Raw genomic sequence first — 24,831 nt, forward strand, 5'->3', positions numbered from 1 at the left:
ATTCCATCTATTCCCTTGGTCCTTTTGACAAGGAAAGTAGTGTTTCTGATTGCGATATCCTCTGCTAGAAGGGTTTTAGAATTAGCTGCTCTTTCATGTAAAGAGCCATATTTAATTATACACAAAAAGTGTTGCGGCCTCATCCAGTTTTTTTGCTTAAAGTGTGTCGTTTTCATCTGAACCAGGTTATTATCCTTCCTTTTTTCCAGAACCTCGTTCTGGGCTACAAAAGTCACTACATTCCCTTGATGAAGTGAGAGCAATTAACCACTTGAGCCCCGGAAGGATTTACCCCCTTCCTGACCAGAGCACTTTTTACAATTTGGCACTGCGTCACTTTAACTGCTAATTGCGCGGTCATGCAATGCTGTACCCAAACGAAATTTGCGTCCTTTTCTTCCCACAAATAGAGCTTCCTTTTGATGGTATTTGATCACCTCTGGGGTTTTTATTTTTTGCGCTATAAACCGAAAATTTTGAAAAAAAATTATATTTTCTACTTTTTGTTATTAAAATCCAATAAACTCAATTTTAGTCATACATTTAGGCCAAAATGTATTCGGCCACATGCCTTTGGTAAAAAAAATGTCAATAAGCGTATATTGGTTTGCGCAAAAGTTAGTGTCTACAAACTTGGGGTGCATTTTCTGGAATTTACATAGCTTTTAGTTTGACTGCCTGTGTCATTTCTTGAGGTGCTAAAATGGCAGGGCAGTACAAACCCCCCCAAATGACCCCATTTTGGAAAGTAGACACCCCAAGGAAATTTCTGAGAGGCATGTTGAGCCCATTGAATATTAATTTTTTTTGTCCCAAGTGATTGAATGACAAAAAAAATTACAAAAAGTTGTTACTAAATGATATATTGCTCACACAGGCCATGGGCATATGTGGAATTGCACCCCAAAATACATTTAGCTGCTTCTCCTGAGTATGGGGATACCACATGTGCGGGACTTTTTGGGAGCCTAGCCGTGTGCGGGACCCCGAAAACCAAGCACCGCCTTCAGGATTTCTAAGGGCGTACATTTTTTATTTCACTCCTCACAACCTATCAGTTTTGAAGGCCATAAAATGCCAAGATGGCACAACCCCCCCCCCCCCCCCCAAATGACCCCATTTTGGAAAGTAGACACCCCAAGCTATTTGCTGAGAGGCATGGTGAGTATTTTGCAGCTCTCATTTGTTTTTGAAAAGGAAGAAAGTTAAGAAAAAAAAAATTTCTTTTTCAATTTTAAAAACTTTGTGACAAAAAGTGAGGTCTGCAAAATACTCACTATACCTCTCAGCGAATAGCTTGGGGTGTCTACTTTCCAAAATAGGGTCATTTGGGGGGGTTTTGTGCCACCTGGGCATTCCATGGCCTCCGAAACTGTGATAGGCAGTGAAGAGTGAAATCAAAAATGTACGCCCTTAGAAAGCCTGAAGGCGGTGCTTGGTTTTCAGGGTCCCGTACACGGCTAGGCTCCCAAAAAGTCTCACATGTGGTATCCCCGTACTCGGGAGAAGCAACAGAATGTATTTTGGGGTGTAATTTCACATATTCCCATGGCATGTTTGAGCAATATATCATTTAGTGACAACTTTGTTAAAAAAAAAAAAAAAATTATCTTTTTCCCGCAACTTGTGTCACAATATAAAATATTCCATGGACTCGACATGCCTCTCAGCAAATAGCTTGGGGTGTCTACTTTCCAAAATGGGGTCATTTGGGGGGGTTTTGAAATGTCCTGGCATTTTATGCACAACATTTAGAAGCTTATGTCACACATCACCCACTCTTCTAACCACTTGAAGACAAAGCCCTTTCTGACACTTTTTTTTGTTTACATGAAGAAAAAATTTTTTTTTGCAAGAAAATTACTTTGAACCCCCAAACATATATTATTATTATTTTGTGCAGCGATTTTTCAAACGCATTTTTTTGGGGAAAAAAACACTTTTTACAAAAATTTGAATGCACTAAAACACTATATTGCCCAAATGTTTGATGAAATAAAATTTCCCAATGGCGCTGTTTACATCTAGCGAAATTTAAGTCATGAAATGCTCGTAGCTTCCAATTTCTTAGGCCATAGAGATGTTTGGAGCCACTCTGGTCTCTGATCAGCTCTATGGTCAGCTGGCTGAATCACCGGCTACATTCTGAGGTTCCCTGTTGGGACAGGAGAGCCAGAGAAAAACATGGAAGACGGTGGGGGGGGGGGGATTCCCTCCCACTGCTTGCTAATTAGCTGCTAGGATTGCTTTTACATCAAAGCTGACCGCTGGCTGAAAAGAATGATACCAAGATGATACGTAAACTTGCAGGCATCATTCTGGTATAACCACTCAAAGTCCAGCAACATACCAGTACGTTGCTGGTCCTTGTTGGGCATATATTGTAAACTTTTTTTTCATCCAGCCTGTGGGCTGAACTAAAAAAAGAGATTGATCAGTGGGTATGCCCACCATTAGAATACCTCCCTTCATCCACCCACTTCCAATAATGGGCATACATACACTGTATATATATATATGCCGAAGCATGGGGGCATCCTCCCGCAAAAGTTAGGAGCAAATCGCTCCTCCGCCCTCTGCTGCCCCCACGCTTCGGCATATATGCTGAAGTATGTAACTGTGGTGGTGAAATCACCTCTGACAGTGCTGGAGTCACAGCTTTATGTATCGTGGGAGCAAACGCTGTTGCTGTCAAGATAAATAAATAAATCCACGCTGCAACTGAATGGCGTACCTGTTAAGCAAATGATGGTTAACAATAAAACAAAGTAACATTACAGTATACCAGTAAGACTTGCCATACCTGCAAAGCAAATACAAAAAAAAATAGTAAAAAATAAAACATTTAACGCAACCTGTGCCTAAAATATATATATGCCAAAGCATGGGGGCATCCTTCCGCAAAAGGCAGGAGCAAATCGCTCCTCCACCCACTGCTGCCCCCACGCTTCGGCATATATGCTGAAGTATGTAACTGTGGTGGTGAAATCACCTCCGACAGCGCTGGAGTCATGGCTTTATGTATCGTGGGAGCAAATGCTGTTGCTGTCAAGATAAATAAATCCGCTCTGCAGCTGAATGGCGTACCTGAAAACAAAAAAATGGTTACCAATAAAACACAGTAAACAGTAAAGCAAAAATGGTAAAAGCAAACATGGTAAAACATAATAACAATAAAACATTGCAGAATAGAATACAGTAAAAAAGCGCAAAACAATAGAGAGAATAGAGAGAGAGAACAATAAAACGACAACTATTTTTGTTTTTTTTATTTTATATTTTTTTTGTTTTTTATTTTTTTTATTTTAGTTTTATTTTTTTTTTTTTTTTTAAACTTTTTTTTTTAGTAACTTTAACTTTTTGTAACTGGTACCAGGTTTGGGTCTCTCGAAATGTGATGGCATCTTGGGAGACCCTGTGAAAGTGTGTCCTAGTCTGTGCAGTTGTTGTACCCTACGCTAATACTCAACTAGTGAATGGTAGCGTTCAAAACATTCACCAATGCATAGACCAGGAGGGACAATAATACCGGGTGTCACGCCTATATCCGCGCTTGCTGCTGACACGACATCTTCTTTGGGGGGCTCGTTGGGTAGGGGTACTCGGGAGGACATAAGGAAAATGCCTCTCATGCAGCCGGCTTACTGCATTTGGTTGGGGAAGGTGAGGTGGAGCACCGTCTGGAAACAGAAGGGCTCTGATGATCTCTTCCTGGAATTTAAGGATAAATCCAGTCCGTCCTGAAGCTCTGTATAGCACATGAGCCTTCAGCAAAGCCAATTGAAATAAACAGACACTTTCTTGTACCAGCGTCTGGCCTTACGGGCAACTAGGTACGGCACCAACAACTGGTCGTTGAGGTCCACCCCTCCCATATTTTGGTTATATTCGTGGACACAGAGGGGTTTCTCCACAACACCGCCGTAGTAATTTGGACCGTCGTGTCTGCATGAAGGGAGGTAAGAACGAAAACATTCTTATTATCCCTCCACTTCACAGCGAGCAAGTTATTACACTTGAAGCAGGCTCTCTCCCCCAGCCTAAAACGGGAATCTACAAGCCGCTGGGGAAAGCCCCGGCGATTAGGTCGCACGGTGCCACATGCTCCAATCTGTTGATCAAAAAGGTGACTAAAAAGTGGCACGCTCGTGTAATAATTGTCCACGTACAAGTGGTACCCCTTTCCGAATAAGGGTGACACCAAGTCCCACACAATCTTGCCAGCGCTTCCTATGTAGTCAGGGCAGTTTGTCGGCTCTACGTGGCTATCTTTGCCCTCGTAAACCATAAAACTACATGTATAGCCTGTGGCCCTGTCACAGAGCTTATACATCTTGACCCCGTATCTGGCACGCTTGCTGGGAAGGTACTGTTTGAATGACAAGCGGACAGAAAATTTAATCAGGGACTCCAACGCTGACAACTTGATGGGGAGTAAACAAGTCTGCAAAACGCTGGTTGAAGTGGTTTACGAGGGGCCCAATTTTGTAGAGCCGATCGTATTTAGGGTCTCCACGAGGATGACAGATTTCATTGTTGAAGTGCATGAACCGCAAAATCTGCTCGTATCATGCCCTGGTCATGGAGGCAGAGAACAAGGGCATATGGTGAATTGGGTCAGTGGACCAATATGACCGCAACTCACTCTTTTTAGTTATGCCCATGTTGAGGGAAAGGTCCAGAAAGAGCTTAAATTCGGAGACCGTAATTGGTCTCCAATCTCTGGCAAGGGAGGACTGGGGAATAGTGGCGATGTTTTGACCAGCGTATAAATTGCTTTGGTCCACAATAGATCTATAGAGATCTTCTGTGAAAAACAACGAATAAAAATCCAGTGGCGTAAAATCGACTGTTTCCACCTGAATGCCGGGTTGGCCAGTGAATGGGGGAAGTATGGGTGCTGCAGAAGTGGTGGGTTCCCAATTCGGATTGGCGAATGCAGCAGGAAGGGCACTATGGGCACGACGGTCCTGTGTTCGTCTTCTTGGTGGCAGCGGGACACTACTAGTGCTTGCCACCTCGCCAGCTTGAACTGCACTTATGGGACTCACCATGTGATACTGCAGTGCTGGATGTACGACCAGGGTGTACTAGGCCGCTGGTGCTTGCCAGTTCACCAGAAGGAATAGCGGCGCTAATACTGCTCTGCTCCATATGAGAGACCTGCGGTTCTTGCACATCAAGGACAGAAGAAGTAGTTTGGGGTCTGGTACGCCTGACCTTGGCAGGGACCACAACTCCGTCGTCAGAGCTATCTGTCATGGAGCCGCTGTCCTCTACAGGATCGTAATCTGAGCCTGAATCTGACAGATGAGTGACTTCCTCTTCACTATCTGTCATGCTCAGAAACGTGTAGGCCTCTTCACTAGTGTACCTTCGATTTGCCATTTTGGGCTCTAAATTTAGGGGTACACTAGTGAGACTCACAGGCAAAAAGCTCCTGACTGTTAGCGACTGATTCAAAACGCTACCAAAAAACTAGCGATCGCAGGGATCAGGCCTTACTCTGCGAACGCTGCAGTTATGTGTGCTTAGTGTTTTGTAAGTGTCAGTGATCGATCGATACTGCACTTGGCTGGGCTGGGCAGGGCTGGGCCGAGGGGCAAAACGCAGGTGCTAGCGGGTATCTGGGCTGATCCTGCTAACACTGCTTTTATGGGAACCCTAAACTGCTGGGGATGCTAGTATAGATCTGACCGGATCAGATATTGATCTGTTCAGATACTATAGCACTAAGGGAGGTGTATGCTGCGTGCGTGGGTGTTAGCGGTACTGGCGCTAACCTGATGCTGCCTGGGGTGACGCAGACCTTATCTGACCCTAAAAACGTAACTTATATCACCGCCGGGCAATTGGGGGGGTAACCCTTTATTAGGTAATAAACGGCGGGTGCCCTAAAACTATAATTAACTAGCCAGCGTCACCCGTAACAGTTATACGGTGATCACTGGTGAAAGGGTTAACTAGGGGGCAATCAGGGGGTTAAAACCTTTATTAGGTAGTATATGGGGGTCCCTGTCGCTGTAAAACGCTGACGGCGAACCTATGTACTTGCCTACCTAACTAGCGTCACCTGCGTCACTAATACAACGATCAGAAAAACGATCGCTTAGTGACACTGGCGACAGGGTGATCAAGGGGTTAACCTTTATTAGGGGGATATCCTAGACCTAAAGGGGGCTAATACTAACTGCCCTACCACTTATAAGTGTCACAAACTGACACCAATGCAAAAAAAAAAAAACTGCTATTGGTGTCACTGTGACAGGGGGTACAGCGGGGTGATCAGGGGGTGATGGGGGGATGAAAAGTGTTCCTAGTGTGTTCTACTGAAAGTGTAGTGTTGGTGCAACTCACATTGATGTCTTCTCTCCTTGGCGCCGGAACGAAAAGACCGCCTCGAGGAGAGATGACATCACTTCCTCTGCCTCTGTTTACATTACAGAGGCAGAGGAATGATTTCATTGGCCAGGAGCAATCGCGAGGGGGTGGCCACGAATACCTGTACGTTACTTTGCCTGCCCGTGCCATTCTGCCGACGTATATCGTCGTGAGACGGTCGCCAAGTGGTTAAAGTCTATTTAAAGGCAACTGCTCAGATTCGGAAAACAGATGTTTTGTTTGTCTTGCCAGACGGTCCTACGAAGGAACAGGCAGCATCAAAAACTACTATTTCAAAATGGATTAGGCAAATTATCATTCAGGCTTATGGTTTGAAGTGAAGATTCCACCCTTTAAAATCAAAACACACTCGACTAGGGCAGTTAGTGCTTCTTGGGCAGTGCATCACCAGGCCTCTATGGCTCAGATCTGTAAGGACGCAACCTGGTCTTCAGTCCATACGTTAACTAGATTTTATCAGGTGGATGTGAAAAGATATGAGGATACCGCCTTTGGGCGCAGTAGGCTGCAGTATAGGTCCTCAAGTCTGATGGCGTCCTACTTATGTGTCTCCCTCCCCTCAGTGGGCATTGCTTAGGGACATCCCATATAGTTATTAGTATAGCTCTGTGTCCCGTGATGTATGATAAAGAAAATAGGATTTTTATAACCGCTTACCTGTAAAATTCTTTTCTTGAAGTACATCACGGGACACAGAGATCCCTCCCCTCTTTGGTATATACGTATATTGCTTGGCTACAAAACTGAGGTGCTCCCAGTGTGGGAGGGGTTATATAGGGAAGCAACTTCCTGTATTGGGTGTGCCAGTGTCCTTTACCTAAAGGTGGCTATATACCCATATAGTTATCACTATGGCTCTGTGTCCCGTGATATACCTTAAGAAAAGGATCTTACAGGTAAGCTGTTATAAAAATCCTTTCCCAAAAAAAAATGCGTTTGTAAGACTGCTGCGCGAATACAGTGTGACAAAGTATTGCAACGACTGCCATTTTATTCTCTAGGGCAGTGATGGCGATGGGGGTTCTAAGTAATTTTCTAGCAAAAAAAAATATTTTAACTTGTTAACATCAAGTGTAAAAAATAGACCCGGTCCTTAAAGTGGATGTAAACCCAATGTCATCCTTTCTAAACTACTGCCATAGGGGTTATCTATAAGGATATACATGCCTCCTGCATGTATCTTTACCTGTCAAATTTTTCCCCTCTGTTATTGGACCCGAAAAACTGCAGATTCTGTGGGTGGGTCTGTTGTCTGGAGCTTGGTGGGTGGAGTCGTGATGTCAGTAGACTCCCCGCCCACCTCTATACTCCCCTTGTCAATATGCATTTTTCTGTGTATTTCTAACACTGAACTTCTGCTATGATCTCTAACATCCAGTGAAAAGACAGGAAAGTAACCACATGACTTCAGCATGCCAAATCATGCTGAGGTCTGGAACAGCCAATCCTTGCAGAGCTGCTGAAGAAAGGAGTGGGGGAGAGAATTTAAAAATACTGCATGTCTCTTAGGCTAGTGCACGAGATGTAAATCACCTGTCACTCACAGCGAGGGGGAGGATTTTGACAAAGTTTTTCTCAGTTTGTCAAGAATTGTCTCACTGAACAATAAGAGGATTGCTCAGAGATGGATTAACTCTGTGTGGCAAGACTGGGCTCAAATGATAGCAAATCTTATACTCTACAGTATGATATAAAAAAAAATTTCGGGTTTACATCCACTTTAAGTGGTTAAACATGTTTACCAAAAAAATGGGTGCATCTGAATATAAAATCCCCAAAACACTCCTATACGCTATACTGCACTAGCCAAACTAGACGGTTTTGAATCATGGCTCACTCTGTGTATCACGTACAGTATATGCACCAATTGTAGGATACTGACGTATTGAGGCCCTTCAGCTCTGTCAAAGAAGAATTTTAAACTCCCCAATCAATCATTTTTACCAATACTTGTAGCTTAGATGCTCTAGAACAGCTGTTCTCAACATTCTTATCCAGAGGAATAAGGGCTTAGGGGAACTAATTCATCAGATGTCAGTGGGAAAATGCCCCTTACATTGGTGGTTAGGGGGAAGAATATCCCCCTTACAGTGTTGATTAGAATGCCTCCTTTTCAGACGGCTAAAATGATCATTAGTAACATGCTGCTGGCTCTGCCAAGTGCCATTGCTCCCAGGACTAGGCAGACACCATCCGATGGAAGTTCAATCAGTCATCGCTCAAGGGACACCGAAGCAACCTCTGGAGGAACCCTAGTTGAGAATGGCTGCTCTAGACAAACTTTATAGACAAACTTGATAGATGGGATAGGAGAGATAACCCTTAGTGCCCCAGGACTGACCTTGACCCAGGGATGCTTATCCATATGTTCTGGTGTTGCCCCCAAATCGGTTCACTAGTGGACAGTGGTGACCCAAGCTATATTTGTGGTGCAACAAATCCCTATTGCTCTGGATCCTAAGATCTGTATAGTGGGTATATTTAATATCCACCTGAAGTCATGTTACCAGCCACAAGACTTATTTTCATTGCTAGAAAACTGATTGCTCAATGTTTGCCATCTCCACAACCCCCCACCAGGGAGAAATGAATTTACCAATGACAGGCTTGCCCCAAAAGTTCTTTACATTATGGGTAGCTGGTTGGACCCTACTTCAATGCTATTACTGCTATTGCTATGATAATTTAATTGTATGTACTGTGCCATGCGTTATCCATCACCAACTAGTCTTTTAAACAATTACTGGTTTGTTAAGGTTTGTTTGATTAACATTTGATACTGAATAAGTACAGGTTTGTCTGCTATGATATGCATAACCTGCTAAAATGTCTTCTACCAACTATTCTTTTTGCTGCCTTATGATTGTTAGAGGAGCAGTTCATATCTATATATTGTAATGATTTGGAAATAGACTTTATAAGTGCCAAGGATTACAAAATAGATTTCTTATAAAACTTTACACCGTTTGAATACAAAAGTATAAAAGCATATTGCAGATATTAATCTAGAAGTTCAAAAACTTCCTGTGATCAGTTGTTTTGTACAGGGGTTTATGACTTCCTCAGATTTTCAAACCCTGTTACTATTGAAGAGGGTGTGACAATGAGGCAGTCACATACCCCTGTACAAAACAATTGATGATGGGATATTGGTATCTGACGTATGTTTTTATATTTTTGTATTCAATGAACTTCAACAAATTTGTTTTTGTAAAATCTTTGGCACCCATAAAGTCCATTCCCAAATCAATACTACATACTTCAATTCAGAATGTGGTGTCTGCGTATATTACCCACCACCATTGATATGCAAGCCAATATCTATATATTTCTGGGAAGCTTTGTTTATGGCCCTGGAGTCCACTCATAAATGAATTGCCAGTTTTGGTTAAAGCAAGCCTGTCATTGATTCTGGCTAAGGCTCCATGCACACTAATGTTTTTTTTACGCTCCTAGAAGCTGTTCTTAGCATTTTTTTTCTCCTCCTGGAAGCTAATAGTGTTATCCTATGTGTCCATGCACACTACTTTAGGCTATTAGCGTTTTTTGAGCTTCAGCGTATAAGGAGGGAAAAAAAAAGTTTTTGGGAGAGTTTTCCTGGCAGAAAAATACTAAATGCTCTTAACCGATTTTTTTCGAGCATTATTCTTCATGTCTTGTAAAAATGCTAATAAAATGTGAATGCTCCTAAACGCTACTAGAAGCTGGCACACAAACGCTATTATCAGCTTTTTTTTTTTCCCAGCGGTTTTTTGAGCTTCTAAAAAAAAAAAAACACTAGTGTGCATGGAGCCTTAATGGGTATACACTGCTGCTCCTATGACTTGGTTTTTGAAGGTCTTTGGTTCGCTGCAAATGTCACATCTGCTCGCGATCAATTTTTGGTTCATAGAAATGGGTTAAAATGTTTTTGGTATTTTAAATGAATTCAGCAATGATTGTTATAGTTACTCTGTTGCTAAAAATTAGAATATGGCATGCCTGCCAAGTAAGGCATACTTGTACTATTTGCAGCACACAACTCAACGGTCTTTCCAAGATGAGCTTGCAGAAGAATCCTCAACATCCTGCACCTTTCCAAGTGTTGAATGCCTGGTCGCATAGTGGTTCCTTCCCCTGGCCTCTACATTATCACTACTGTGTGATGTCAGAGTGAGTGGATGAAACCACAAAACACGGAGAAATGCTGGCATCTGACGTCCCTGGAAATGCTGCAGAAATGTATTGAATTGTATTTGCAATTGGCATTCTTCATGTGGGCCAAATTCAGCAAATGCACCACTACCTTAATAAAGCATTGCAAGTGTAGATACAATTTTGCTTCTTTACATATTCAGCTTTAGCACATAATCTGGTAGTGGATAATATGTGAGAGCAAGCCTGATTTGGGTTGGTTGATGAATACAATATGTTGGCAGATAAAGTCATGGAAAAAACAGTACTTGGTCAGTATGAAAGCGGAAATTTCAGTTTTTAAGATTTTGCAGGTATGTGTTTTCTATAGGAAAATAACACCACATTTCTCTGCAGGGGTTTTGCTGCCAGCAAGGAGTCGCATGCAACTCTAGTTTTCCACAATCTTCTCGGTGAAATAGACCAGCAGTACAGCAGATTCCTACAGGAATCCAATGTCCTTTACCAGCACAACCTCAGGAGAATAAAGCAGTTCCTACAGGTAACAGTATATTTTTTTGTGTTATGATTCAGCTGTGGTTTACAGTGGAGTAACTTAGAACTACCCTAATGATACAGAGAGGCATAGGGGCATAAATGGCACAAACTGCTATCTGTAGGTAATATTTATATGCCGTAGCTCTGGTATTTATTTGCGCAGGCAAGAGGTCATTAGCCAAGTCTAATTATGTTCCAGGTATACAAATAATAGTAGGAGCAACAAAATGGTGTCAGAGGATACTCAGGTGCACAACATGGGGACAGTGAAAGAACTGTGGATAGGCTGCTTGCATGTTTAAAATGTTTAGTTGGCCAGTGAATAAATGTAAACTCCATACCATCTGGTTTTATTGATGGCATAAGACTGCTGCACCTATTAGCTAACTGGAGTCTTTCCTACAGCACTCTACTACTTAACTACTTTAACTGAAAAGTTCATACTTCCCAGCTTTCCCAGATTAGAGGAAATCGCTTTAGGTGCCAACATTTTTAGGCAAAACACATGCTCTTGCTACGTTAACAAAACTTATTTAGTTTGGCAGAAATGGTCCACCAGTTCCAGGGTGGATTTGATTTAAATCAAGTCTATTTTTAAAAAGGCTTGATTAACCACCTCAATACTGGGCATTTTCGCCCCCTTCCTGCCCAAGCCATTTTTCAGCTTTTAGCGCTGTCGCACTTTGAATGACAATTGCGCGGTCATACAACACTGTACCCAAATGAAATTGTTATCATCTTTTCCCCACAAATAGAGCTTTCTTTTAGTGGTATTTGATCACCTCTGCGGTTTTTATTTTTTGCGCTATAAACAAAAGAAGAGTGACAAGTTTTAAAAAAAACACAATAATTTTTACCTTTTGCGATAATAAATATCCAATTTTTTTTCTTTAAAACAAATTTTTTCTCAGTTTAGGCCGATATGTATTCTTGTACATATTTTTGGTAAAAAAAAATCGCAATAAGCGTATATAGATTGGTTTGCGCAAAAGTTATAGCGTCTACAAAATAGGGGATAGTTTTATAACATTTTAATTTTTTTACTGGTAATGGCGGCGATCTGCGATTTTTATCGTGACTGCGATATTGCGGCGGACACATCGGACACTTTTGACACATATTTGGGACCATTCACATTTATACAGCGATCCGTGCTATAAAAATGTATTGATTACTGTATAAATGTGACAGGCAGTGAAGGGGTTAACACTAGGTGGTGATCGAGGGGTTAACTGTGTTGCTAGGGAGTGATTCTAACTGTAGGGGGCGGGGACTCGCTAGGGGAGGAGACCGATCGGTGTTCCGCTGTACTGGGAACACATCATCGGTCTCCTCTCCTCTGACAGGACCGTGGATCTGTGTGTTTACACACACAGATCCATGGTCCTGCTGTGTTACCAGTAATCGCGGGTGCCCGGCGGACATCGCGGCCGCCGGGCACGCGCACCGGGTGCCTAGTGACACGGCGGGCGCGCGCGCCCCCTGGTGGCCTAGGAAAGCGAGGACGTCATATGACGTCCGCCCGCAACGAGAGCTGCGCCGCCTGGCCGTCAATTGACGGCCGGCGGTCGGCAAGCAGTTAAAATCATAATTTTTAAAGAGCAACTGTCATCTGTCCCACAGCGGCTCCTCCTCTGACCTGCTGTTGACTCACCAACAGTCCTATTTACTTTTATGGGACGGCTGGTAATGCGGCAGTGACACAACAAGGTGAGGGACGTGGCAGCAGTAGGTTAGTGGATGCCCACTAACAGGCGCTGCCATGATGGATCTGAAATGACGGGTGCTCTTTAAATGGAAGGACTTATTCTTGCTGGTGGTTAGAATCTTTACTATTTGCAAACAAGATGAAGGTTTCCTATTTAGAATGAAAAAAGCTGTCAGGTTAGTGAAACAGAGCTATCATAACCGATTCAATCATGCAGTTTGTGGTGTACATAGATTTGCAAAACAATGGGATAAAGGAATATTCCTGAACTTTGTTTTATCTCATGGTTACAGTGAAATTATGTGAATGCATCAATGCAGTGCATGTCATCTCACCTTGCAGAGCTTGGATTCATTGAATGAGTTTACCAAAAATGTAACTATTGCAGAATATACAGCTTCGTGCTACATAACTAAGCTCCATTTCATGCTGAATAAACTATATTATTATTGTATCTTAAACTATCTTTAGATATTGATAAAAAAAAAAAATCAGATTTTTAAATCGTCAATCCTTCTTTCCTTTTTTTTTTTTATCCACCCTGACCAGTTCTTCCCAAGTTCCTAAGACACATTTTCTTGCATCTGCAGACACAACAGTCAACTTGGCAGAAAAAAAATATGTACACATTGGCGCTTTTTGAGGATTATACCGGTGTTGCCCATTGCACCCAGATTAACCCATATACACCCAAGTATATATGAGGACTGTCTGCCCAGTGCCAAAACACTTACTTCAAATGACTAACTCCACACTATCTGTGACAGTGGACTTTTTTTCTGGGGATTCCACACCACCTACTTACTTTTCCAATGCTTGCTCCCCATACAGATTCAGTGGCTTCAGTACCTTTAGTCACTGATGAAATGTAAAGAATCGGAACTCCTGACTTTTGTGACTTGCTTGCCTGTTCTGGGTCAATAACTCAGAAGGTATTAAAACTAGAGACAGCCAGGTAGCTAGTATTTTCAGGGGGGAGTCATCAATGGGAGACTTTTGTATTCCTCAGGTTATCTTTAAATAGCTGTGATGAATCGGTTTGTTTTTAAAGACAACAGAAATGTGAAGGCCTCATGCACACTGGGCATAAAGTTTAGACTGGCATCTGGCATTTTTTTTTTTTCTTTCAGCCTGTAAATGCAACACTATTTTAGCCTATGTGTCGATGCACATTTGGGTGTTTTACAGGCATATTTGTAGAGGACAGTTTACAGGCTGGCAAAAAAACCCATCACAACTACGTTTGAGTGGAGCGTTTGGGCAGAAAAAACTTGACGTGCCTGAATGCGGCATTAAGTCGCGTCACGCATTTTTAAATGTAGGTTTTTCTAATGTGATGGGGAAAACTGCTTACAAACAGGCCTAAACATGTGTACGATATGTTCCATAGGAGTTAGGCATTTTTTTTTATTTTTAGCTGCCTAATGTGCATGGACCCTAGAGCCCCGTACACATGGCCAGAATGTCGGGAGACATTTGCCTGTAAAAAAAAAAAATACCGGACAACATTCTGCCCGTGTGTATGTTGGTCTGTCCGACAGTTCGTCCGACTTCTGTCAAACGTTCATGCCGGAAAACCAGCAGCCGACTGAGTCCTGATCAGCACTCTCTGCCAATGGCAGAGAGCACTGATCGGAGTGTTCTGACAGGGGGACCGTTCCCTAGTTAGAACACAACCGCTCAGCGGGGAAGATCGCTGGACTAACCTCGCATGGCTAGTTCAGCGGCTTCTGGTCGGAGCTGTCAGGCTTTAAGAAGGTTTCCTTCCAGCTGTAATTTTTTTAAGTGCACTTCCTTCCTGGCTTATTGGATCTGTGCAGCTTTTTTCTAGCCTCTTTTCCAACTGTACCCCCTACCTTTACAACTATTGCTGTTTATTAAAAAGGCTTTCTAAAAAAATGTAAAAATTTATTTATTTTTTTTATGTATTGGCTTTATATTGTTGTTTAGTTTATTGTTGACAGGGTGAATTAAAGTTTACCATCAAGAATGAACCTACATTTGAAGGTTTCACTGTTTTGCTATTTGTCATTACAGAGTAGGTACCTGGAAAAACCAATGGAAATTGCACGTATAGTAGCCCGATGCCTGTGGGAAGAGGGGAGACTTCTTCAGACTGCAGCAGCTGCTGCCCAGGTGTGGTGGTATTGATGGTGGATGGAATGTAGTGCAACTACATCCTCCAAACTGTACTAGCTAACTGTAGCTAGTTGTATTTAATATAAGAATTACATAATGGTCTAGTTCCTCAAATTTCTTACTAGTGTATGGTTCTGGAAAACTGAAGCATGCTGTATCGTCACCTGCTCACATTCCTTCCCTCTGATTCCACTTGGGATTACGAAGTGGTCTCTGAAAACGTTTTATTTTAAATGCTGCCAAACAGAATGCATGTAATTGAGAGCTCTACTTCTGTTCTAGAAACAGGTGTTTTTTTTTTTTTTTTTGCTTTTGCTAATAAGCAAAATGCTCCCTGCAGAGTTAAAGTATAACTAAAGGCAACATTTTTATTTTTTTTTGGATGGAGTAGAGGGATTAGAACATCTGTGAGTTTTTTATTGCTGTCTGTGCCCCCATTGGGAAGGTTCACTCTCTCTATTTATCCTGTTTACTAGTATCGCTGAAAGTAAAAGAAAATCCTCAAATTTTGGGTTGTCCCCAGAAAAGTAATAGAGGGGAATTCTTCCAATGGGAACACTAGTTCTGGTGATCTGGTGGTCCCCAAGGAATTCCCTTAATTTGCAGGTATTTCCTCTCACTTCCTGTTCAGCTATAGGACAGGAAGTTAAGGTGAACCTCCGTAATTGGATTCAGATGGTAAAGAAAAATCTGATTGGGGTTATAACCCTCACTTACTCTATCCAAAATGGGGGAAAAAAAGTTTTGCCTACAGTTCTACTTTTATTTTGGGCCCCTGTAGTGAACTGTCCCTCCCTCACATATATTTTTTTTGCCTTTCGATATAAATTAGGAATTTGCCTTTCTTTTATTTGAAGTAAAGGTGTATTGCCTGCTTTTGCTCATATGAATGCAATTCCTTGCTTACAGTTTAAAACATACTGTTTAGAAGTCCTCTTTAAGCCTCATTCACACCAGTGCGATTTGACAGGTCCAAATTGCATGACAAGTTGCACTCTATTGTCGGCAATGGACTTGTTCAAATCATTGCAACTCCGACTTTGCAATGCCTCCCTGATTTGGGAAAAAAAGTTTCTGAGCTATTTTTTGCAATTTCAGGTGTGACTTACATAGACATCTGTTCATTAATGTCACACAGATGTCAGCCAAGTTGCACCTGAAGTTGCACTGACCTGCGGCTTTGAAATCGTGCGACTTCAAGTGAAGTTGCACAATTTCAAAGTCCGATTCACTGTGAACGGGGGTTGAGTTCACATTTTCTGTATTTATTTCTTTACTGGTGGTTTTTCACAAGAGAATGAAGTATTAGGGTTTCATGTAAATCATTTTTGTAAGAAATGTGTTAAATCTGCACCTTTTCATCTGTTCTGTAGTTTCATTTTATAAGTGTCTGTCTGACTGGTTTTCTTCCAATCTAGCAAGGGGGCCCGGCATCCCATCCCACGGCAACTGTAGTGACTGAAAAGCAACAGATGTTGGAGCAGCACCTGCAGGATGTCAGGAAAAAAGTCCAGGTACTGGCAGCAAGGAGTTACGTTTTGTTGTGTCTTGTGTTCTTTGCATTGTTTGTTATTTTAATTCATGCATCCTTGCCTGACAGGACCTCGAACAGAAAATGAAAGTGGTAGAAAATCTTCAAGATGATTTTGATTTCAACTACAAAACTTTAAAAAGCCAAAGTGGTGAGTTTATTGTGATGTACTCATCATAACATAGAGGCATCCTGTATGCGGACAGTCTTTTTATTTTTGCAGTAGCCGCTTCTTAGATTCATTTTATAGTCTAATTTGTGGAAGTAATGGTTTACTGTAATCAAAGTGCCTGCATAGCTAACAATAGTCCATTTCTTTTCTTCCAATTGCTACCGAGTAATACTTTTTGAATTTGATTAGAACCTATACTAGAATAAGGCCCCTTTCACACTAGCGGACTGATCAGGTCCACCTGTCAGTTTTACAGGCGGCCCCGATCGGACACTTCAGTCTCCTCTGTGGAGTGGTGGGTGTCAAAGGACATGTCCATTGAAATCCGCCGAGATCCGATTCTATCCGTTAAAAACCATTCCCCATTTGCCTGGCAAATCGGATGGCAGTTGGGTGTAAAAGGACAGGTGGTCCTTTTACACTCGACCGCCCTTAGAGGAGAGCAGGCTGTGTCTGCTCTGCATAAGCAGAGCAAACACAGACCAGCCATCCACCTGCTCAGTGGGGATTAGTGGACAAATTCCCCGCTGAGCAGGCAAACTCTAACAGAGTCCTACCCCGTGTGAAAGGGGCCTAAAGTTAATGAAGTACTGGGCTTGCCTACTACTCCTGTGTCATTCTCTAGAACAAAGTAAAAATGAAAAACTCAACAAAAAAAATGGGCCATGGCAGATGTGCAGACCCAGGAACATAAGCGCTGAGAGTTTTTAATACAGATCTGTTGTGGTGTTTTTTTTTTTTTTTTTTTTTTTTTGCAGCAAGTACTACAAACTTTTTACTTTTAGACTTTTTTTTTTTTTTTTTTTTTTAAAGGGGTGTGTGCGCTATTATCTTACATGGTTACATGCCAAAAATGTTTGGAGTGGTGCTTGCAGACAAAAAGCAGGCACAGTTGAATAAAGATTTATAGTGAAAATATAGTATGAGTCTTTTCCTTTTTAGGGTCTAACATTTTCAAAAGTTGTCCGCTCCTTGATTGGTAGACGGTGTTCTTTAAAAGAACAATGCACTCTTGTCCAGTCACAAGAAATAATTCCACCAAAAACTGAAATGCTTTTAAAGTGTATTGTTTGTACAGTACAACAATGATGCACTTGGTTCCTTTGTAAGACTGGCTATTAGCTGTTCTTTTTTTTTTTTTGGTCAGCTAACAGGCTAAATGGGGGGGGGTGAATAACCAATTCCTCTATTCACGCAAACCAGGTGGATGGAAAAATCTTTCTGGCCAGCCCCTGCCAGGAATTGTATTGGTTGGAGCTACTGCTCAATAAATAAATTCCAACATGTCCCTTCAACGGAAGTCAATTACACAATTGACTTCTCTTGAGCGGGGGAACCCACACACAGATCGATAGTTGGTCAGGCCAGCAGGGACTTTCAAATTTTGACCAGTGTATGGCTAGCTTGAGTGTCATGTTAAAGGCTTTCTCAGGTCCTTGGTGCCTGCTAGTTATTATAGTAAGGCAGCAATTACATGTTGTAGAGTAGCTAAGTGTGGTAAACCCAGCTGTCATTCAATATCTCAGGACATCATTATGACCAATTTCTTTTTTGACTATTGGTACCACATTTGCTTTTTGGCAATCAGTTGGTACCATTTGAGGATTTATTTACATAAGGTTTTTTCTAGTCTACAGTATCTTTAACCACTTCAATATCAGGGCAATTCTGACATTTTTCACGTACAGTGGAACCTCGGATTATGAGCATACGCCGTTCCAGGAGTATGCTCGTAATCCAATGTACTCGCATATCAAAGCGAGTTTTCCCATTTGAAGTCAATGGAAACTAAAATAATTTGTTCCGCATTGACTTCAATGGGATGCAATACCGCATGCGGCCAGAGGTGGGGGGCGCCGGAGAGCCTCGGAAACGGGCAAAAAGGCCAGAGGGACACTTCGGCGGACCTCGGCAAACCTCGGAAAGGCTCGTGAATGGAGTCAGCCAAACTGTCCTCGGGCCTTTCCCTGCATTTCCGATCGGCGACTTTCGGCTCTGCTCAGCTCCGGCGCCCCCCACCCCAGGCCAAAAGCGGTACTGCACACCGCTTTTGGCCTGAATCCTGCTCGTTTTGCGAGACAACACTCGCAAACCGAGTTAGGAATTTTAGAAATACAGTGCTCGGTTTGCGAAACGCTCGTTAACCGCGTTACTCGCAAACCGAGGTTCCACTGTACATCAAAAAATCAGCATTTTTACTTGAAACCCCCACACAATATATATTTTTTTAAGGAAATGCCCTAAAGAATAAAATGGTTGTTGTTGCAATTTTTGTTGCGCGAATTTTCAGGAAAAAATACACTTTAATGAATTCTAGAGTACACACACAAATGATACCCAATTTTTGGTAAAATATAAATGTTACGCCAAGTAAATAGATGCCGAACATGTCATGCTGTTAAATTGTGTACATTTGTGGAATGGCAAACTACAATACCTAAAAAATCTCTATAGGCAACGTTGCACAGGTTTCTAGTTAAGCGTTACTCAGGAGGTCTGCTCTTTCACTGATGTTCGCGGATATACCTCACGTGTGGTGTGATCACAGTTTATATATGCATTTGCATATAAAGTGGTAGTAAACCGCATGTGGTTAGAAAAATGATTAAAAATCCCTGCAACGCAATGTCATAATGTGCTAGTATGCATCACAAACTAGCACATTATGAGAGACTTGCCTTAAAATGAAGCCCTCCAGCGCTGCAATGTCACCTCTGAGTGGGCTGAGATCTTCCCCCGGAGTGGGGAACATGAGCGGCCTGGGGCGCGATGACATTACTCGCGCACATGCGCGTGGGAGCTGCTGTTTCTGGCACAGGCTCTGAAGGTCCAGCACTGTAAGCCAGACCTGCAGAGGGCATGCACCGGTGATGTAATGGGCTGCATGCACTCCCAATATCTCCTAAACTCTGCAACTTTAGGAGATCTACACAGTACCTACAGGTAAGCCTTATTATAGGCTTACCTGTAGGTACAAGTGGTGTAACAGAGTTTACAACCATTTTAAGCACAGGGCGCTTTACATTTTTTTTTTTTTTTTTTTAATTATTATTTATTTTTTTTACACTGTACCTTTTTTTCTTTTTTTTTTGTTGAAATGTATTGCTGATGAACAACATTCTTTGTGTGATAGCATGGGCCATGACAGGTCCTCTTTATGGAGAGATCTGAGGTCTATGAGTTATTCCTCTGCCCTCCAAAGCATCTGATCAAAAGATTGGTTTGATCAGATGCTTTACAAGCCAGTAATGGCTTGTAAACAAACAAACTGGACTCGGAAGTGACTAAATCCTTATTCCTTCATGTCTCTGACATCACAGAGGGGGATGAACAATGGTAGTTCCTCTCTCTGTGCAGTGCATCCGATGCTACCAGTGGCATTGGTACGGGAGAGCCCGGTGGTGGTGGTGGGGGGGGGGGACCAGCTGTTTAGCCGCTTGGCTCATACTTGCTGTGTAGGGAATCGCCACCTCTAAAAAAAATTATATCTGGATCATAGCTGCAGTCATGACCGAGGTATCGGCATCACTTCCTGAGGACGTGTGTATATGTACAGGTGCATCTCAAAAAATTAGAATATCACTAATTATTTCAGTAATTCAATTCAAAAAGGGAAACTCATATATTTGATATAGATTCATTACACAGAGTGATATATTTCAAGCATTTTTTCCTTTTAATTTTGATAATTAAGGCTTTCATCTAGTGAAAACTCCAAATTCAGTATCAAGACCAATAAAAGAAAAAAAAAAGTATTTTTAATACAGAAATGTTGGCTTACTGAAAAGCATGTACAGTATAGTATGCACTTAATACTTGGTCGGGGGCTCCTTTTGCATGAATTATTGAATCAGTGTGGCGTGGCCTGGAGGCGATCAGCCTGTGGCACTACTGAGGTTTTTATGGAAGCCCAGGTTGCTTTTATAGTGGCCTTCAGCTCGTCTGCATTGTTGGATCTGGTGTCTCTCACCTTCCTCTTGACAATACCCCACAGATTCTCTATAGGGTTTAGGTCAGGGGAGTTTGCTGGCCAATCAAGCACAGTAATACCATGATCATTAAACCAGGTATTGGTACTTTTGGCAGTGTGGGCAGGTACTGCTGGAAAATTAAATCCTAAAAGTAGAAACAACCAGGCACATAACATTTGGAAAATTGCACCGCAGTGGCAGAAAGTGTGTGTGTGTGTGTGTGTGTGTGTGTATGGTCCTTGTAATAGGTGGTTAAATTCCATCATGAATGATGGATTAAAAATGATTTTAGGTGGCAGCCACCCCAGAGTGTGTCCAAGACTGTAGAAAATGACAAAAAAGGAGGGGAAAAGGAGTGTAGTATTGGTAATAGTTTATTGCACAGAATACATTGCACTTACAAGATATAGGCAGAACACACACATTGTGTTAAAAAATCATCATCCTCAAAGGCTGCTACAGTCCAATGTCAGCCAGATCATGGAGAGGACAGCTAGCCAGCCGCCATCCTGTCCTCGCCATGATCTGGATGGCATAACTTCCTCCTGTGTGGTCCATGTGGAGCAGCCCGGACTTCCTGACGCTTCCTGTGTCCCAGCTCTCTCCTCCACAGCCATCTGGCCCCCGGGAGACACACTGGCCTTTGAGGATGGTGATTTCTTAACACAATGCATGTTCTGCTTATATCTTGTAAGCGCAATGTATTATGTGCAATAAACTGTTACTAATACTACACTTAAATGCGCCTCCCTCTCCCCTCCTTTTTTGTGCAACATTAAATCCGCATCTCCATAAAGCTGGTCAGCAGAGGGAAGCATGAAGTGCTCTAGAATTTCCTCCTACAGGGCTGCACTGACTTTGGACTTGATAAAACAGTGGACCTACACCAGCAGATGATATGTCTACCCAAATAATCACTGAGTGTGGAAACTTCACGCTGGACCTCATGCAAGTTGGATTCTGTGCCTCTTCACTCTTCCTCCAGACTCTGGAACCTTGATTTCCAAATGAATTGCAAAATTTACTTTCATCCTAAAAGAGGACTTTGGACCTCTGAGCAACAGTCTAGTCCTTTTTCTCCTTAGCCCAGGTAAGACGCTTCTGACGTTGTCTCTTTTTTTAGGAGTGGCTTGACACAAGGAATGCAACAGTTGTAGTCCATGCCCTGGATACATCTGTGTGTGGTGGCTCTTGAAGCCCTGACACCAGCCGTAGTCCACTCCTTGTGAATCTCCCCTGAATTCTTGAATGGCCTTTGCTTCACAATCCTCTCAAGGCTGCGGTTATCCCTGTTGCTTGTGTACCTTTTTTCTATCACACTTTTTCCTCCCACTCAACCTTCCATTAATATGCTTGGATACAGCACTCTGTGAACAGCCAGCTTCTTTATCCATGACCTTTTGTGACTTGCCCTCCTTGTGGAGGGTGTCAATGACTGTCGTCTGGACAACTGTCAAGTCAGCAGTCTTCCCCATGATTGTGTAACCTATTGAACTAGGCTGAGACATCATTTAAAGGCTCAGGAAACAGTTACATGTGTTTTGAGTTAATTAGCTGATTTAGAGTGCGACATCATGAGTCTACAATATTGAACTTTCTCAAGTCGTCTTCCAGTACGGCACCGTGAGAGATAACTGGTCCCACCTGACAGGAAACACAATCAGCAAAGAAGTTAAAACCTCCGCCCTTCCTTGTGCTCCTCAGTTCTTGATTGTGTTTCCCTACAGCGAAACCGTTTGTTTTTTTTTTCCTAAAGACCCGAAGCCTAGGGCTGGTGGTCTCCCCTCTGGGAGCCGGACTGCAGGCTTTTGAAGCCTTTTTCTAAGTCCGGAGGCTGTTGCTACCCTCCCAGGTTGGGTCTCCCCTATTTTTCTCGGGGGGGGGGGGCAGCAGTTCCTAGAAGAGCCCCCCTGAGAACTGAAGGGCCCTGGGTACAGTGGTGTACCCAGAACTTCAGGGGCCATGTTCTTGCTCCCCCCTCCCCTTACCTGCGGTGTCCGGTGGGGGGAGCAGGCGGTCAGGTCTCCCTATGGGGGGTACCAGCGGTTCCCAGAGTCCTAATGCGGCTGAGATGGTGGAGAGGCAGAGCGGTCTCCTGGTGGCTGGGATTTGCCGTTCGAGCGGCTGCTGGGATGGCGCCTGTTTCCTGGAGACCAGTGTCCTGTGTTCGCCATCTTCCCAGCGCCTGGAGAGGGAATGACATCACTTCCTCTCCGGCACCGTAAATGACGCTGCCCCGACTCCCACGTCACTTCTGGTTCAGGTCTCCATTAAAAAATGGTGGCCGGAGCCTCATACAGCGCCGCTGAGAGGGGGATTTAGACTGCAGTAGAGCAAGTGCCCGCATCCTGCTCTCGTTCGCCCCCCCCTTCTGGACAGAAGGAGCTTCTGGCAGTGGGAAACAATGGACAGGGAGGAGAGGCCTGCAGTGGCTGCAGCCATGGAGGAGGCCATAGGGGGTAAGTTGACCTGGCTGGGAGGGGTGATGATGGGGGATGGGACCCCAACTCTTACCCCTGCAGGTCACAGCAAGATGTGTTTGTTGGTGTGACTAGTTATGTGTTTCTTCTAGGTGGGGACTGCCCAAGTGGTTGCCAGCTGTCCCACTAAAACCCCTTCCTGCTCTAAGAGATGCGGGTATTGTAATGACAAATTGCCTCAGGACCATTCTAAGCCCTTCTGCTACAAATGTATTCATAAGATGGCAGGGAAAGAAACATCCTAGGTCATGAAGGACTTTCTGTACAGACAGATGTTGTCGACCTTGAAAACCTTCCAAGCATCCCTCAAACCCCGGGAGCCAAAGCCTCACATTAGTAGAGAAGGTTCTTCCTCCCAGGAGGGTCCTTCCACTTTCAGGGCAGGGGGTAGCCTTAAGTGCCCTGAGTCCCTAAGATCCCTTCCCTCTCAGGACTCGGAGGAGGAAGAGGAGGCCGATGCCCCTGATCATAGTTCCTCCGATGAGGGCTTAGAGGACAGTCAAGGGGAGGAAGATGAGGACTACAGATCCGGCAGATTTATTTTTTCTGCCGATGATATGGAGGGGCTCCTTAGGGCAGTTTATGCATCTGAGGACATTCAGGAGCCTGCTACACAAGTATCGGCCCAGGACAGAATGTACAGAGGCTTTGTTAAGCCCCAGTCCAATTCATCAGACCCTTAAGTATGTCATTTTAAGGGAATGGAAGGAACCAGAGAGGAAACTGTTAAAGTTTAAGACTTGGAAGCAAAGATGCCCCTTTTAAAGATGAGGAAGAGGAAAAATTCTTTAAAAAGCTTAAGTTAGACGCATCCCTGGCCCAGGTCTCTAAACACTCAGACCTATCCTTTGAGGATGCAGGTAACATTAGGGACCAAATGGACCGTCGGGCCGAAACCCTCCTGCGCAGTGCCTGGGATACCAATGCAGCGGCTATGAGTCCAGCCTTGGCTTCAGCCTGTGTGGCTAGGAATGCGAATATGTAGGTCTCCAAATTAAGGGACCATGTGGCCAGAACCTCTAAATCTAAGGAGGTCCTGGATTGCCTAGAGGTCATTGGTAGTGCGGTAGCTTATCTGGCAGATGCAGCTGTCGAAACAGTTCGAACTACTGCAAAGTCGGGGGCTCTGCTTAATTTCTGCAAGAAGATCCTTGTGGGTGAAAACTTGGGAGGGAGATAACACATCAAAGACACGGTTGTGTGGACTCCCCTTTGCAGGTTCCCTACTTTTTGGCACAGGTTTGGAACAGGCCCTTTCTAGGTCCACCGAACAGAGCAAAAAGTTTCCCACAAAACAGGAAGGATAAGGGAAGGTTTTTTCCGAGGCCCCCAGGCTAAAAACGTTTTCAGGAGAAAAAGGAAAGCGGGCCTACCAGGCATTGGGGCGCTGGTAAGGGCAAACAAAAAGGTGTCTCCTCTTCCCCAGCCAGAAATCCACCGATAGACTACAATTGATGTCTCGGTGGAGGGAAAGGCTTTCCCACTTTCTTCCCCAGTGGGAGGGTGTAGCGCAGAGCCCCCACATCCTACAAATAATAAGAGGGTTACAGGTTGGAGCTCCTTTCCCCTCCTCCCCCGAGCTTCCTCCTAACCCACCTTCCCAAAGACTGTCTAAGGGGGTGGCTCTCTTACAAAGCGTCAGGCAGCGCTGCAACAGGGATTTTATTCCCACATTTTTGTAGTTCCAAAGCCCTCGGAAGTACCGCCTCGTTACAAACTTGAGAAGGCTAAATTGTTTTCTACGGTACAAGAAATTC

General features: G+C 43.4%; 1 protein-coding gene across 1 annotated transcript in view; it reads left to right on the forward strand.

The window, feature by feature from the left end:
• The window catches only part of STAT3 (signal transducer and activator of transcription 3), a 176,836-nt gene that overhangs the window by 72,917 nt on the left and 79,088 nt on the right, over window positions 1–24,831 (forward strand). Inside the window, exons 3-6 of the mRNA XM_073608396.1 lie at window positions 10,933–11,077; window positions 14,819–14,917; window positions 16,339–16,434; window positions 16,521–16,602. Coding sequence (XP_073464497.1) covers window positions 10,933–11,077; window positions 14,819–14,917; window positions 16,339–16,434; window positions 16,521–16,602 — 422 coding nt within the window. The remainder of the gene's footprint in view (window positions 1–10,932; window positions 11,078–14,818; window positions 14,918–16,338; window positions 16,435–16,520; window positions 16,603–24,831) is intronic.

Source organism: Aquarana catesbeiana, linkage group LG12 (assembly GCF_042186555.1).
Source record: "Aquarana catesbeiana isolate 2022-GZ linkage group LG12, ASM4218655v1, whole genome shotgun sequence".
Taxonomy (NCBI): Eukaryota; Metazoa; Chordata; class Amphibia; order Anura; family Ranidae; genus Aquarana; species Aquarana catesbeiana.